The 17,441-nt window shown below is 53.7% G+C and overlaps 1 protein-coding gene across 1 annotated transcript; it reads right to left on the reverse strand.

The window, feature by feature from the left end:
• Nucleotides 1–915: 915 nt before the first annotated feature.
• Nucleotides 916–15,706, reverse strand: INPP5E (inositol polyphosphate-5-phosphatase E). The gene is made up of 11 exons (XM_063144721.1): nucleotides 15,688–15,706; nucleotides 12,793–13,672; nucleotides 10,613–10,736; nucleotides 8,318–8,415; nucleotides 7,295–7,419; nucleotides 6,526–6,645; nucleotides 6,068–6,175; nucleotides 5,041–5,202; nucleotides 3,408–3,523; nucleotides 2,857–2,993; nucleotides 916–2,287 (listed from the first exon to the last, which is right to left on the reverse strand). Exons 2-11 carry the CDS (start codon nucleotides 13,524–13,526, stop codon nucleotides 2,155–2,157), a joined length of 1,857 nt encoding a protein of 618 aa, XP_063000791.1. The 5' UTR covers nucleotides 13,527–13,672; nucleotides 15,688–15,706; the 3' UTR covers nucleotides 916–2,154.
• Nucleotides 15,707–17,441: the final 1,735 nt, after the last annotated feature.

Here is a 17,441-nt window from a genome sequence, read left to right on the forward strand (position 1 = left end):
CAATCCGGGGCTCTCCAGATGGGTTGTACTGCAACTCCCAGCATCCACCAGCCAGCGAGGGCTGCATTGCATGTTGGAGAAGGGTTCCGGGGGTGGGGGGGAGTGCATTCCAGAGGGGTGGGGATGATGGCAATAGGGGTGAGGCCCAAATTCCAAAACTCCAGGCTTGCTTTAGATTAAAGCTCTTACTGCCAGTAACTCAGCCTTAGGAGAGACATTGCGACCTCCCTGAAGGGGGAGGGGAATATGTAAAAGCCACAAAGGCACCAAATCGTAATGGGAAAGGGGGCGTTGGCCCCCTGGGGAAGCCTAAGGGGGCAGATTCAGCCCACAGGCCTGAAGATCAACACCCCCGGCCTTAGTGCAGTGCAAGAAATACGTTTTAAGCTCAGAGGGAGAATCCTGCATCTTTACTGCCTGACCTATAAGCACAGAATCTGCCACGAGACAAAAACGAAGCGTTGTGAGAAATGCAGCTTTTCACCGCTGAACATAAGAGCCCTGATGCTGGATAGGGTTGAGGGTCCATCTAGTCCAGCACTCTGTTCACACAGAGGCCCACCAGTTGTTGACCAGGGACCCACAAAGCAGGACACGGTGCAACATCACCCTCCCGCCCATGTTCCCCAGCAACTGGTGCACACAGGCTCACTGCCCTGGATACTGTAGACAGCACACAACCATCAGGGCTAGTAGCCCTTGATAGCCTCCTCCTCCTCCAGGAATTGATCCAACCCCCTTTTAAAGCCATCCCAATGGGTGGCCATCACTAGTTCTTGTGGTAGCGAGTTCCATAGTTTAACTCTGCACTGTGTGAAGAAGTCCTTTTATTTGTCCTGAATCTCCCACCCATCAGCTTCATGGGACGACCCCACTGGGTTCTAGTGTTCTGAGAGAGGGAGACCTTCACAAAACTGGATTCAACTAGGTATTTATTTTATCGGATGTAGAATTTGGCACATTGCCACACAGTGGGAACAGGAAAACCCGCAGAGTGTTTGAAAGAAGCACAGGCAGCGGATCCTACCTCGATGGGGTAGATTCCACTGGTGGCAGAATTGAGATTTAGCAGAATTACATGACAGAAAGGGAGTGGCGAGCAATGAAAAGTTTGGTTGAAGAAGAACGCGGCACGCCGGAAAACACATTTTTAACATCTGGCTCTCCTTTCATCCTTCTCAAGGAATGCTGGACACAAACGCAGCCCAGGTAATAACGAGGGACAAAACGCGGAGGGGGAAACAGCGCAGACAAGCTCAAAAGGCTCCTGGCGCCCAGCTTTTCACGCTGCTGAGACGCGGCCAAACGGGACCTTGCCGTTTCAGGGATCCGACTCAGAGAGCCGCTTGGAAAGAGAGGAAGCGACAGTCCTTTGTCAGACGAAGCCAGCTTGTATCCTGTCCCCTACAGTAATTAACCAGGGGGCTTTTAGAAACATGTAGCTGAGAGGTGTGTGTGTGGGGGGGGAAACAGTCCCAGAGGAAAGCGGGGTCTTGGTCTGGGAACAAGGCGAGAAGCGCGGAGGCTCCTCCGGTATTCCTGAGCAAACCATTGGCGTCGAAGGCCGGCGCCTTTGGACTCCTCCATCCCCCTCACGGTTGTTTCGGCTCCAGAGCTGTGATGGCCCCGAAGTGGGCCGTCAGAATTCAGAGCGCGACGGGGCTCTGGGTCGCCAAGCGAACGCTTTCTAGCTGCAGCTGCGGAAGGCGGGGAATGAAGCGGGCATAAAGCTCACGGCCGGCCTTTCCTTTGTTTCCACGGCGGCCCCACGAGAGGCCTCTTCCAGGAACCCCCGACGCGGACATGGCTTTGCATGCAGAGGACGCCAGACCCGCTGGGAGCGGGGGGCACGCAGGCTGCTCTTTTCAGGCAAACGTTTCACAGGAGAGCCGGGCTGGGCCGCGCCAGCATCTCGGCCCAGGGAAGGCCCCCGCCAGGCAGGATCGCGGCTCCTCGGCAAACCTCTTCTTGCGATCGCCTCTGTGGAAACAGGCAACCGCAGGGTGTTCCCTCGCTTTGGCCGTCGCGCCGCAGCAGTTCCCGTGCGAGATCGAACTGCACAGGCCGTCACCAGGAGGCGGTCGTCGCAGGCCCTCGTCGCTCAGGCCCACCCTCCGCCTGCCTCGGGAATCCTCTTTGGGCGGCTTTTTCAGGTCAGGAGACCGAACAGACGGCGCTGGATTTCTGGTCCTTCAGGGCCTGCTTCTTCTGGAGCTCCCGTGTGATCCGCCTCTTTATGCCAATCAGATAGAGTTCTCGGTCAAACTGCCCCGCAGCCAATGGGATGCTGTGAGAAACAACGACAGCCACCCAAGGAATCCGTTAGGTGGGTTGTAGAAAGCAGAAACTCCGATTCTGACGAGCTATCGACAGGGGTGCAAAACTTCAGGCCCAGAGGTGTATTGCTTTGGGGTTTGGGGCTGGGATATATTTCCTGTTTGGACCTAGGAGCCTGGGCAGCCCTATCTGGGGCTCAGGCTGCAACGCCATCCGTGGCAAGCCACAGCAGGCCTTCCACACAAGTGTGCCAAACAGCTGTGGCAAAAGCGGAAGGCCTGCAAGCGTCCAGATCGCCTGAAGCCCCCGTTCTGTCTCTGAGCCTCTTTGGAGCCAAATGGCAGCTTAGTTCACCAGGGCCCCCTCCTAATCTAGCATCCCGGATTAACCTCCCGCAACGTGCAGCCCTCTGGATGTGCTGGACTACAGGTCCCAGCATCCTCCAGCCGCCAGCCTAGGTCAGCCGTGGGAGTGATGGGGTTTGCAGCCATGTTGGGCAACGGTTCTCCAAAGCCATCAAGCGAAGAGACGCTTCACCCCCAGCGTCGTGTGTTAAGGCAGCTTCAGGGTCATACTAACTTGTCTCTTCCGGGTCTCACTTTGACCCGAAATAACCCGTACACAGGCCGGTGGTCCGACGTTTTGATCCCGAGGCAGGAAGAGTATTTCACGGCGTGGATCTCATCCTTGTGGCGGCTCCGGTATATCACCCGATCCTGAGAAGACCGGGGGGGGGGGGGGGAAGGTGAGCCAGGGCCTCCAGCAAAAGCGGTAGAGGCCTTCGTGAAGGATCTCTCTTGCTCAGTAAAAGGGCACAAGACTGGATTTCCCACCCTGCCCCAAAGATAAACGTTTCTCCCCCCTCCCCACTCCCTCATTTAATTGAGCTTATTGTTCCGCTGTGGAAGGCTCCAAAAACAGAGCGCGTTCTTCTTTGGAAGTCCTGCCTCCTCAAAGCAGGTGGGCTGAGACGCTCATCTAAGGCGGGCTTCCTTTTAGTGAGCATTAAAAAAAAACCCAAAACCCCTTCATCCTTCGGTCCAAAGTTTCTTCCCCCATGAAGTCCTCCTTTCGGAGGGGAATAGTTCTCAGATGGGAGACGTGTTGGTGGCTGACTCAGAAGTCCTTACCGTGTACGAAGGTGTCCTCTGCTTGGAAGTCGTGTCGTAGGTGTCCCGCCCAACGTCGAACTTGTAGGATGGTCGGAACAGGATGGGAGCCTCTTGGAACCCCTTAAAAACAGTGCCTATGGGAGGACAGAATACGGCGGGTCAACTCTACCCTCCGCTAATAGTCCATCACCAAATCCCACCGGCGGAGAAACGTCTTCTCAGGAGCTTGCTCAACATCCGAACATAAGCAGAGCCCTGTGGGATTGGACGAAGGGACCGTCTTGATCACACACTGGCCAAACAGCTGCCTGCGGGAGACCCACAACCAGGACGTGAGTGCGATAGCACCCTCCCGGTTCTGTTCCCCAGCATACTGCCTCTGATACTGGAGGCGGAATGCAACCATCAGGACTAGTAGCCATGGATAGCCTCCTCCTCCTCCAGGAATTAATCCAACCCCCTTTTAAAGCCATCCAAACGGGTGTCCATCACCACATCTTGTGGTAGAGAATTCCATAATTCAACTCTGCGCTGTGTGAAGAAGCCTTTCCTTCGATCTGTCCTGAATCTCCCACCCATCAACTTCATGGGAATTCTAGCATTTTGAAAGAGGGAGAAGAATGCTTCCGTCACCAACTTTCTCTTCACCAGGCATGATTTTGTACCCCTCTATCGTATCTCCCCCAGACCCGGCTTTTCTTCTCAGTGAAAAACAAACAAAATATACCAAGTTTCTAATAAGGCAGCTGAATCAAATTCTGGTGCAACAGGGCTTGTTCGTTGGCACTGCACAGCGGTGATGCCATGGAACGATGGAGCAATTAATAAAATAAGCAACATTGTCTATGTGAGGGCAACTTGGACTTCTTTTGAAGACAGGCCCTGCTGCCAGGCTGGGTCTAGGCTCTCTCCACAGCTGTTTCTTGTAGAATCACAGAATAGTAGAGTTGGAAGGGGCCTCTAAGGCCATCGAGTCCAACCCCCCCGCTCAATGCAGGAATCCACCCTAAAGCATCCCTGACAGGTGGCTGTCCAGCTGCCTCTTGAAGGCCTCTAGGGTGGGAGAGCCCACAACCTCCCTAGGGAACTGGTTCCATTGTCATACTGCTCTAACAGTCAGGAAGCTTTTCCTGATGTCCAGCTTGAATCTGGCTTCCTTTAACTTGAGCCCGTTATTCCGTGTCCTGCACTCTGGGAGGATCGAGAAGAGATCCCAGCCCTCCTCTGTGTGACAACCTTTCAAGTATTTGAAGAGTGTTGTCATGTCTCCCCTCCATCTTCTCTTCTCCAGGCTCAACATGCCCAGTTCTTTCCGTCTCTCCTCACAGGGCTTTGTTTCCAGACCCCTGATCATCCTGGTTGCCTTCCTCTGAACACGCTCCAGCTTGTCTGCGTCTTACAAATTAAGAGCTGGTTCCAGCTTAACTGCTTGCCCCAGACGAACAGGATCTGCTGCTCAGCTAGGCAACGGACTCCCCACTTCCTTTACTGAAACGCACCTATTTGTGATACACACAGCAGGGCGCAAAAGCGTTTCAACACCCGACCGCTGCAACAATTTCTCTGCCCGTGAGTCCTGCAGCGGCATAGTGGATTTTGGCTCTTAGCTGCAGAACTGAGGCTCGAAACACGGGTGCGAGGCCCTCCTCACCGTTGCCCATTTCCCTCATCAGCTGGTCGTGCTGCAGCAGCTTGGCCATGTCCGTTTCCTTGCCTTGGTTGAGGATTTGCTCAACCATCTCCCGGTTCTCATTCAGGCGGAAGTTGAAGTCCCCAAACCAGAAGACGTTGTCGAAGCGGGTCGTGACGTCGGCTGCAAAGGGAGCAGAAGGAGGAGAACTGGTTCCATGTATCAGGCATAATCAGGGAAGCAGCTGAAAATAAACCCGCCGAGAGCGTATTCTTCTTAGGCGAACCTATGGGGCAACCACACTTAGAATGCCGTGCACCGTTCCGGTCACTGCACCCCTAGAGCTGGGAAAAGGGCAGAAAAGGGGAACTATCCTCCCAGTCCAGAGGAGATGAGCAGCCACGTTCCTGCGTTTAGGTGCCACGTGCAGCCACTGAGGAAGGAGGGCTATTGCAGGCTTCTTGCCCACGGGCCCTCCAAAACTTGGAAGTGGCACAGCCTCAGCCATCTACTTTCAACCTCATAGAATCATAGAATAGCAGAGTTGGAAGGGGCCTCTAAGGTCATTGAGTCCAACCCCCTGCTCAAGACAGGAATCCACCCTAAAGCATCCCTGACAGATGCTTGTCCAGCTGCCTCTTGAAGGCCTCTAGTGTGGGAGAGCCCACAACCTCCCTAGGTAACTGATTCCATTGTCATACTGCTCTAACAGTCAGGAAGCTTTTCCTGATGTCCGGCTGGAATCTGGCTTCCTGTAACTTGAGCCCGTTATTCTGTGTCCTGCACTCTGGGAGGATTGAGAAGAGATCCTGGCCCTCCTCTGTGGGACAACCTTTTAAGTATTGGAAGACTGCTCTCATGTCTCCCCTCAATCTTCCCTATAAATCTGGTTTCCTCCTTTTGCTTCACGCATGGGCCAGGGCCAAACCACCAATTCGTTTCCAGCAAAGAAAATCCTTTTCCCCCGTGGGAATATTGACTCGGAAAATCAGCGCAAGGAAGAATTCCCGTGCGAAAGAGAGCGCTTCTAAGCTGCTGTGTTACTCACTGGAGCTGGAGCGGTAGGGGTTGGTGTCCGGAATGTTTTTGGGCAGGGCAAGAGCCTGGATGGTTTTGTTGTAGTCCAGCACCCGCTCGCACACTTTGCCGTCTCCAGCTGAAAGAGAAGAAGAGGTCTGCTCAGGGCAGGCCTGACGGAAGCAAGAGTCCGGGGGCAAAGCCCAGGGCAGGTTCAATCTTTCCCTGGCCTTGTGGCCTCTCGAAGACTGCAACTCCCAGCATCCCCCAGCCAGCATGGGGAACAATGCCTTTCCTCTATCACAAACACAGAGTCCCAGATCCCCAAAACTCCCAGCACGTTTTTGGGGTGGGCGCAGGGGCAATCTTAAAAGCAGGTGTTTGTGCATCATCTGACAAATCGCACTGAAGGCGTTAATTGATGCTGGGAAGGGAAATTCAACCCCTCGCTCCGGCGTTCGTGGCGCTGGAACCTGGCGAGCGACTCACACGTGAAATGGGACGTGATGAAAAGGAAGGATGTGCCGAAGAAGGTGAAGCCCACGCCCAGGGCGCCCTTGGTTTTGATCTGAGACACGATGCGCGTCGTCACTGTGGCGGACTCCACCTCTGCAGGGAGAAACGAGGGCTGTCAAAGAGCCGCCTCCGAGAGGCCCGTCCAAGACGGCGCACGACCCAACCGTGGGCCCACCGCTGTCGCTTGCCCATTGATCTAAGCGGTGGGGGAGGGGAAGGTGCGCTCCTCCAGACGTTGTTGGATCGCAGTTCCCATCATTCCTCACTATTGGCTGTCTTGGTTAGGGGCTGATGGGACTTGAAGCCCAACCTCGGGAGGGTAACATGTCCCCCAGCCCTGGTCTACGGTGAAGAATGGGAGCGCGTGCCAATCTTACGTCAACGGCTCTGGGGCAGTATAGAAATGCAATAAATAATAATAATTGTTGTGGTGGTTAAAGACTGGGTGTTGGCTTCCCTTTTTAAGGGAACTGGCAGCTTTTGCTTGTTACATCGTGGGTTCTCTCTCAGTTGCGAAAAAGCGTCCACGATCATCAGGTTCCCCCGGAACGCGGCTTCGTTGACGAGTAGCAAGGAATGGATTTATTTTGTATACTTTTTACCGTTCGCCATTTTAAACTTTTGTAAACCACCCAGAGAGCTTCGGCTACGGGGCGGTATATAAATGTAATAAACAAATAAGAAATAAATGCAATTCAGGACCGAAAGGCCATTAAGAACACCCAGCGGGCGATGCACGTACCCGAGCAGAACCAGATGAGATCCCTGCGGAGGAAGACGGACATGTAGAGCACGCCGTGGGTGGCTGCGTAGAGCATGACGTAATGGGGGCCCAGCGTCTCCTGCAGACGGATTTCCCATTCGCGCCTGAGGAAGAGAAGCCAAGAGAAGCCAAGCCAACCTGTGGCTCATTTCGTTTCATCCAGCCCCACACTCCACCGGAGCCACCGGAGCCTCGACTGGGTTTGTTAGCGAGGAGTCGGGCTTATCTTTGTGACGCTGGTGGTGGTGGTGGAGGTGGCATCTCTGAAATTAAAGGCTGGTTGTTCAGCGTGCTGTGTGGACCCGGCTAGGAAATCCACAGTTTTATGCGTCCAGCCATGGGTCCAGCCTGGGTCTCGCAACCTAGCAGGGAACTCTGCTCTGTGCCCACAATCCCTCGCAAAAGGCACATGGGTTCCCAAGTCTTTCGGCCGCTGATCGCAGCCACCAGGGTGCAAGTTCTCCTGCAGCCCGAGGGCCCAACGCCGCTTCGGAGAAGCTCTCGGGGCCGCGTTCGAAAGGGGGCGGGGCCAAAACACCCGATAACGCCTGCATGTTTTATCTTCAAGCTCTTACTGCCAGTGACTCAGCATTAGAAGAGGCATTGTAGAAGAGGTGGACTGCATAAAAGCGACAAAAACACCAAGCAATTGGTGTTTGGGGGATTAGGAAGCCTGGAGGCCTAGACTGCGACCCCAAGCGAGCTGGATGCGGCCCCCGGGTCCAAGGTTCTGCACCCCTGATATGCGCTGATGACAGAAGATGACCGAACAAGGGAGGGGAGCGACTTGCTAACACAAAGGCAGGCTCAGGAGACGGCCCGCACATGCACGAAGCCTCGCCGCATGCGAGACCAGGGGACGCTGCCTGTTACAATCGCAGCCCTCTGCGACCAGAGTTCCCCTCTGCACAGCGGGCAGAGATCAGGAGGTCGGCTGGGAGACGTGCCAGGGGAGGAACCGCGGCCGTACGCTGGGAAGCTGCTTCGCTTTGGGCCCCGTACCTATCTGGGCAGCCTTCCTGGATCCCGATGACATACATGTCCTGGGCGTAGTCAGGGTCAGAGGGCAGCAGGAAGTCGTCCAGCATCTCTGGGAGTTCCTGCAAGGAACGGAAGACCTTTAGCTGAGCGGTTACAGTAGGAGGGAAGGGAGAAGCAAACCTGACCAGGTCACCGGGGACGTTGCCAGGCGTTTATAAACGGTTCGGGCCCAGCCCCCTAGGGCACAAACCGGCATAACATTTTCCTGGGTTCATTGGTCTCTATTTGTGCACATGTAGAAAGAGTTACTAGGGTTTTTTAAAATTTCACAGCCAATTCATTTCTCATCCAAATCCCCTCAGATCAAAACAGTTCTTCAATCATTTGGCTTCCTGGTGATCTGCCCCAGATCATCTTAAACCAATGGAAAACAGTTGTGTGTTTTTCTAAGCTTAATTGCTATGCAGGAGAAGGTTCACCCCCACACCCCAGGGGTGGGGGGCATTGCAGCACGTGGGAAGGGGAAAGTTAACCTTTCCCTGCCCAGCTCCAGCCCCCTTTCGAATGTTGCACCCTGCAAATAAGCTGAGTGTTGTGTTTCTCAGAAAACGCCTGCTTTCGAGGAGGCTTGCTAAGTAATCCAGAAAGCTTTTATTAAGCAACAAATGTCTCTTCTATTTTAAGAGAGTCTAACCTCTTGGAAACGTCCCCCTAGGCAAAACTATGCAAACTAAGCAACACAATTGTCTGCTCAGGAAGAATAGGAAACCGCTTCAAAGAGCCTGGTGTGGAGGCAGGTTCTGGCGTAATCGAACTGACTTTCTCACTCCTTCCTTCCGCCCCGTGTGTTTGAGCTTCCAGCGGACCCTAGCATCAGCTAGCTTGTCGGGATGCTCACCTCCGGAAGAAAACTCACTTCCCACTGAGTGTGTAGGATTTGGCCTTGAGGAGACAAGCTCTGGAGAGAGCTGACTCCCAACTGGGGAATCGCCCGAGAGAGCTTCCTCCCCAACTGGTACAGGCTGGCTGGTGTCTGGCGCTGCGTCTTCTACCCTATTTCTTCGATTCTAAGACGCACTTTTCCCCCATATAAACATCTCTAAAAATGGGGTGCGTCTTAGAATCGCGGCTGTGTCTTAGGTTTTTTTCTTCTGCTGGTGGTACTGAAATTAGTGTCCGTCTTACAATCGAAGAAATACGGTAGTTCTGAATCTGATTCTGATTGATTACCTGAAACGTCTTCTCCCAAAACTGGGGCAGTAGGATTAGACATGGCACTGAGAAAGACACACGCCCTCCATCGGCATGTATGGACACGTTGGGCTCTGGGGAAGAGATCCAGGCCCCTGGGAAACGCATTCAGGGCTTGGGACCCACGGGCCCAGAGCTAGAAACACCGCTGCCGGTGGAACGACACACTTGCCAACGATCTGGAGCACCGGGTGCGCTCCTCGGGCAGAGGATTCACGTTGCCTCCACCCCGAGGGGGAACAGCCCTGGGTCTCACGGAGGCCGTGCGGCCGGTTGGTCTCTCACGACCACGCATGGATTAGCAGCTCTAATCCATGCATGGACCTGGCTGGCAGGATTACAGGGCCGCTCGGCTCCGTTTCCCCTCCCACCACGCACCGCCGGCTGTGGCGCCTGCCCCCAACCCACGGCACTTCCAGTCACGTGGGCAAACGGTTTCAGCTTCCGGCGGCTGTGAGTGCCTGGAAGGGAACTGCTATAGATCAGAACTTCTCCAAGACTCGTACTGCTTCCTTTGCCCCCTGCTTTTCTCCTTGAAGCCTCCTCCTGCTGCTGCTGCTGCTGCTGCTGCTGCTGCTGCTGCTGCAGCACCTGCCTTTTCCTTCTGGACTTGGTCAACCGTCATGGCTAAGAGAATGATGATCATTTAACCCAGGGGTCCCTAACATGGTGCCCATGGGCATCCGTGCACCTCCAGACACTGCTCTTGAGACTGCCAGGCTCCCTGTCGCTCCTGGTTTTTATTTTATTTATTAAAAGCAAACAGTAATTCGTTTTTTCAAACTGGGAGGCTGTCATCCTGCACAGTGACGTGCCGCTCTCCAGTGCTATCTTTATCGACATTCAAAATGGTGGCTTGGAGGCCAGAGCCCCGCCTCTGCCATGGGGCTGTGCGTGTGTAGGCCATGGGGCAGGAGGGCCCTGAACACTCCTGGAGTCACCTGCACAGCTTCCAGACTCTGGCAGTGTCTGACTGCACTTTCGTTGCCTTCTCGGCTTAGCCAGGGCTTCCTGGGCCAAGGGCTGACGACGGGCAAAAGCCCCCGGAGGTCTTCCTGCCCTCACCTTTTGCCCCTGCATGTTCCAGGTGGCGACGAAGATGCCAACGCTCCGATCGGGAAAATATCGGTTCAGCTCTTCGGCTCCCAGCAGCGCGCCGCTCGCAAGCAGGCTGCCCTCCAAGTAACTTCTGTGGGGAAAGGATGCCACCGATATGAAAGCCGTTTATAGGTTTATTTTGGAGCACGTCCCATCCTGCGCTTCTGTACCAAACGTTCAAGGCGGATAATAATAGTTAAGTACAACAAAACAAGATGTAAAAGAGGCAGAGGCGGCAGATGAAGAAAGCAAACGGACATGGCCCTGGAGACGAGAATCAGCAGCTCGATAAATCAACTGCACCAGAGAGGGGGAAAGGCGAGGATCTCTGGGCAGCGAGTTCCAGAGTTTCGCTGCAACCACCAAAAAGGTTCTGTCCTGTCCCCCAACCAAACGCAACTCAGAGGTTGTGTTATATGGAGAGAAGGATGTAGCCGCTGTATGGGATGAACTGGGGTGCCCCGCGGACTGAGGGTTCTGCACCCCTGGCATAGTGGTTAGAGAATTTAACTGGGACTGGGTTCAAATCACAGCTCAGCCAAGAAGCTCACTGGGTGAACTTGGGCCAGCCATAATCTCTCCGTTTAACCTCCCTCGCAAGGTCGTTGTGAAGATAAATGGCGGTGGCGGAAGACGCACTGATGCTACCACCATGAGCTCCTTGGAGCAAACCAGGATATAAATGCGACAAAAAACAAATAGATGTCATGTGCTATATCTCAACTGGCCATCAGGTTGGTGGGAGAGGAGGCTGTCTTTCACGATCCCACTTCCAAGACGTGTTGGGTCCTAAAGGTCACAACCAGCACTTTGCATTGGTCTCACAAACAGAATTAGGACACATTCCGATTCACGTTGAGACAGAAAGATGTCCTACAACTCCCAGGGTTCCCCAGGCAGGGAGTTATAGAGCTTTTTCTGTCTAAACCTGAACTGGATTGTGACCTTAATCAACGCATCAATTAATTCATAACCCGTCGTTCTGTGAGAAAATAGTGCTCAAGGCAGCTAACAATAAAATAAGAAGAGCCCTGATGCTGGATCAGTCCAAGGGTCCGTCTTGACCAGCATTCTGTTCACACAGTAGCCAACAAACAATAAAATCCAGATTAAAAACGGAATCTTAATTGAAGCATGACATAAAGACAAATACATTACAAGCCCAATCAAAAGCGCAATCAAAGAAATTAAACGTTGCCCAAGCCATGAACCCCCCACCCACCCCACCCATCAGCCAAGGAAGATTTGTAACAGAGAAGCAGGCTCCTTCCAGGCGATACCTGTCTGCTGCATCCTGGACCGCTGTCCAAGGCAGCCCCATGCAGGGAGCACCACAGGCATGTGACTGGAACTCAAGCATGCGTCACCATGGCCAGGTCGGCACACGCCTGGGGCTGTCGCACCAACCCAGGTTGGTCAAAGGCCCTCCTGGCTACGGACCGTCACCTGGACAACTGCAAACAAAACGACACCCTAACTGCCCCAGACTTCCTTCTTCATTGAGTCCTTGCCTAGCGCAGGATCCAGCAACGGAGGAGGAAACACAACAAAACAGAAATCCTGAAACACACCAACGAAAGCTATTTTTAAAAATAATAATAATAATATGGAAACTGTACATTTCCGCATTTATTCCAGGGGTGCAGAAACCCCTGGAATAGATCCAGCCGTTGGGAGTTCCGCTTACTTGTTATGACCCTGCAGCATTTTATTGGTTGCGGAAGAACCAATAAGGTCTCCTCTGAAGTACTCAGGGGTCGACGGGGTGTATGCATAGGAAGACGGACAGCTAGGCAGCCTGGCCCCAAGTGGTTGAGGGCTTTGTATGTCAATAATAAAACCTCCAACGCAGCTCGGTAGCTAACAGGCAGCCAGTTGTTCTTTTAAACAGGTGGAAGGGACCAGAGCAGCCCCGAGACGTGCGCTGATCTTTCAGGTAAGGTCTGTGTGTGCAAGACCAGATTCTGGCCTTCCCGTTCCTAAGACTTTTCGGGAACCCCCCCAGGGGTTTTCCATTCCAGCAGAAGATTTCCTTTCAGTGGAAAGGAGAACAAGGGCTTTCCTGTGACGGAAAACTCTGCCTTGAAACCGCCACTGCCCGAGGCCCACACGTAAAACGGCTGGGCCGGCACCGCCAAGGGACATACCTGTTCCGCACGTCCCTGACGCGGATGGGGGTCAGAAGGCTGAACGTGGACTTCATGGAGGCCGTGGAGCCGTTGCCGCAAACCATGCCTCGGCTGTGGAGCTGGGTGTCGCTCCAGCTGCTGCCCGCCCGCGGAAAGCAGCTCTGGGAAGAAAGCCGGTAATCCACGCAATCCGGGTCGATCCGATTAGTCGTCCTCAGAGAAGGGAAGGAGCCATCCAGTTCCAGCGGGGGCGGGGCGGCCCTGATTCTGGCCAACGTCCCGCGTGAGTCCAAAAGGCTCAACGTACTCTGCCCGGCGTGGGGAGCTTCAGAGACGCCACGCAAGCTGCACAGGGATCCCTCCCTTCGGGGCTGATCGCCGCCGCAGGTGATCTTCTGCCGGACGGGACTCCCCCGCTGGAGATGTCCATTGGAAGAGCCCGTCTCAGCGGGATCCGTCAAGCCGTCTTGGCTCATTCTGAAGGGTCTCTGGCGGCGCCAGACCAGCTCATCGAGAGACGAGGTCCGCTCCAGCCTGGGTTTGTGCGGAGGCTTTGGGGTGAACGATTTGGACTTGGCGTAGGCTTGGAACCCTTCGGGTTGGAATCTTGAAGTATCGTCAAAAAAGAGCGGGTTGATTTCTTGCTGGTCCTTGGAGAAGAGATTCCCGGCGTCGCCTGCCTCCTTCCTGGCAACACAGCCGGACCCCTTTGGCAGGAGATCTGGAGGCCTTTCGCCCTCGGGATGCTCCATCGTCCGCTGGGAGAATCCATGGGATGGAGCAGCCACCAGGGAGTCACAGAAGCGTTCTCTCTCTCACTTGGAACAGCCTAAGGCATCTTCTCGCTTGCGGGACGACGGAGACCCAAGAGAAAGGAAGTGCGGAAACAACACTGCAGCTGGAAGGGAAGGCAAATTCAGTCGTCTGCATTGTGGTGACCCACCAAAATAATAATAATAATAATAATAATAATAATAATAATAATAGGATTAGCTACATATTTTATTATTTTTAATAATTTCCCAACTGAGGTTCTCAAAAGATACTCCACATTTTCATCACTTCATGCCCATTTTACAGGTGGAAATCTGGCCTACTCCCACATAAGGAATCTGGGATGAGGATACTGGTCCCATCCGTTTCAAATCTGGAGCGTAATTCTGGGTAAGTACAGTGACGGCAACCCAGAGGCTGCATTTGCAGAACTGTATCACCAGCCTCAGTCTTTGTAGTGCTTGGATGGCCAAGACTCTTGTGCCGAATACAATCATGTGCCACAAACAATTCCCTGAATATTTCAGTGTTTTTGCTTTTAAAAACACAGGTTTCTATCCCTTCTGTCGTGGAGAAAAGCTTGCAAACCTATGATGAGTTCCTGGTGAAAGCACACATGCCGGAGACATGCCAGGCTGGACTTCCAGTGGGCAGGGTTGTTAGTACCCTGTAGAATCATAGAATCATAGAATAGCAGACTTGGAAGGGGCCTCTAAGGCCATTGAGTCCAACCCCCTGCTCAATGCAGGAATCCACCTTGAAGCATTCCTGACAGATGGTTGTCCAGCTGCCTCTTGAAGGCCTCTAATATGGGAGAGCCCACCACCTCCCTAGGTCACTGATTCCATTGTCACACTGCTCTAACAGTCAGGCAGTTTTTCCTGATGTCCAGCTGGAATTTGGCTTCCTTTAACTTGAGCCCGTTAGTCCATGTCCTGCACTCTGGGAGAATCGAGAAGAGATCCTGGCCCTCCTCTGTGTGACAACCTTTTAAGTATTTGAAGAGTGCTATCATGTCTCCCTTCCATCTTCTCTTCTCCAGGCTAAACATGCCCAGTTCTTCCAGTCTCTCTTCATAGGGCTTTGTTTCCAGACCCCTGATCATCCTGGTCGCCCTTGTCCACCCAACACTAACACACACCAGAGCTCATCCGTTCCTAACCTTGTATCAATTCCTTTCTCACAGTCCTTTGGATCACAGAAGCAGAATTATGCAAAATGAGCACATGTTAATCTGTGCATAATAATTTATTACTGCACATGGGTCAGATGCTGGTTATTATTACTATATATACCACTCACAAAAGTTCAGAAAGCAGTAAAGAGGACATAGTCCCAGTAAGGTGAAGGATTCCTCTGAATACCATTGTGTGGCACACCCATTATTATTATTATTATTATTATTATTATTATTATTATTATTAATTACATTTGTATACCGCCCCATAGCCCAAGCTCTATTACGATAGAGCTTCCGACAACCTACTAGGATAGCTTTTGTGACCGTGGGACCTGGCTCGGGGCAGCTATTCCAGCCTAAACCTCACACCACCATCAAGATTGCCGCTCACAACCCTGAAATCTACAACGATGCAACACAACACAATATATATATATATATATATATTTAAAAAACCTGCAGTATGAAATAAAAAATAACCCAACAGAACCCGGCAGCGGTGCAAAGATTCAAAACACCTGCTAGATTTAAAGCAGAAACTCAAAGGCTGGAAGTAATTCATGCCCCAGCCTGGCACTCTCTGGGTGTTTTGGATCCCAGCTCCCATCAGCCCCCAACCCTGCATGGCTGGTGGTCGGGAGTGCTGGGCGTTGTAGTCCAAAACATCTGGGTTTAGGAAAGCTGCTTCCCCCCCCCCCCACACACACACCCTCCCTCTCTTCCCCCAAAAGCAGCACTTTGGGGCGGGCGCCGGCTGGCCTGCCTCGCGGGGCTGTTGTTCGATCTGGCGCCGCCGTGTTTCTCTGGAAGCCGCCTCCCCACCCCCACCTCGACCTCTGATGGACTCCAACGCCCATTGTTCCTGACCCTGGCCATGCAGCCCGGGGGCAGATGGGGGTTGTAGTCCCACGGGTCTGTATGGCGGGTGGGACACCCCCCCCCCATGAATGGCGGCCTACCTCGCGGGGCTGTGGTGGGGAGGGCCGGGAGGGCGGGCGGCGGGTCGCTCTTGCGGCGAAGGCCGACATCTTGGGGAGCCGGGACGGGCAGGAGGAGGAGGAGGAGGAGGAGGAGGCCCAAGCCGCGCCGCTCCCGCCTCCTCGCCCCCCGCGGCCTGAGGGGAAGCGCCGCCTCGGTCGCCGCCGCTTCTCTTTCCGCCGCGGAGGGGGAAAGGGGCCGCCCCCTCAACGCCTCAGACGGAGGGTGGGGACCATGGGCCTCGGAGTCAGCCCACACGCAGCCCCCTCCCCCCGTCAGGTGTGCTGGACGACAAGGCCCAGCATCCCCTCTGCATCCTGCCCCCTCCCCATCGCCCCCACCTGAGGCCCTGCGGGTGTGCTGGACTACAAGGCCCAGCATCCCTTCTGCATCCTGCCCCCTCCCCATCGCCCCCACCTGAGGCCCTGCAGGTGTGCTGGACTACAAGGCCCAGCATCCCTTCTGCATCCTGCCCCCTTCCCATCGCCCCCACCTGAGGCCCTGCGGGTGTACTGGACTACAACACCCAGCAAGCCTGGCTGCCTTCCCCCAGCAATGGGTTGGAATACAACTCCCATCTCACACACACACACACACACACCGCCCTCCGGGTGTGCTGGACTACAATCCCCACAACCCCCCTGGCCACCACCCCCAACTTGCCCCCCAATCAGTTTGACTACAACTTCCACCATCTCCAACCAGCCGCCCCAGATGGCTTGGACTACAACTCCATCACCCTCCAAACCACCCCTCTGCTGGTGTGCTGGACTACAATCCCCAGCATCCCCCAGCCAGCATGGCCATTGCTTTCCCAATGCAACTGGAGGGCAGAAGGGTGCAAATAGCCCAGTTTGTAAACCGCCCAGAGAGCTTCGGCTATGGGGCGGTATATAAATTAAATAAATAAATATGAGCCATACATAAGAGATTATTATATTTATTTGTATCCCGGCTTTTGCCCAAGACGAAGAGCCCTGAGGCTGGATCAGACCAAGGGTCCATCTAGTCCAGCACTCTGTTCATGCATTGGTCAACCACAGGAACCCCACAAGCATGACATTGAGCGCAACAGCACCCTCCCACCCATGTTCCCCAGCAACTGGGGTACATAGGCCTGCTGCCTCTGATACTGGAAGAAGCACATCGCCATCAGGGCTATTAGCCATTGATAAGGCTAATTGGTGGCCATCACTACGTCTTGTGGTAGCCAATTCCAGAGTTTTAACTCTGCGCTGTGTGAAGGCACCATTGTCACACCTGCAGCCCTACAGCAAATATAACAATTTCTGAAAAACACACACACACACACACACACACACACACACACACTTACTTGCTTAACTCTTAATTTTTACCCCCCAGAAACATTAAGTTTCCCCATCATGCGATCATCGGTAAGAAACACAATGTTGAAAGCATCCATTTTAAACATGCAGCTTCCGGCTTCTTCAGCTCCCCAAAACGAATACAAAACCTTAAAAAGCGGGATCCAAAATCACTATGGAGGCAATTATAATGTATGATGACGCATGGAAGATCCGTTTTCCAGCTCCCCGTTTCACAGTCAACAGAACTGTAGCGACAGTTACGTTGTGCTCATGGTAAGCCTGCGGTTGTCTCCTCCTCCGGAGGAAAGATCTTTTGTGGGTCAAAAAGCCCCATGCTTCGCTCAGAGACGCTGCTTCGATATAGGGCAGAATCGTGCCCACCCCCCCAATAACCACAAGCCAAG

Source organism: Elgaria multicarinata, chromosome 19 (genome assembly GCF_023053635.1).
Source record: "Elgaria multicarinata webbii isolate HBS135686 ecotype San Diego chromosome 19, rElgMul1.1.pri, whole genome shotgun sequence".
Taxonomy (NCBI): Eukaryota; Metazoa; Chordata; class Lepidosauria; order Squamata; family Anguidae; genus Elgaria; species Elgaria multicarinata.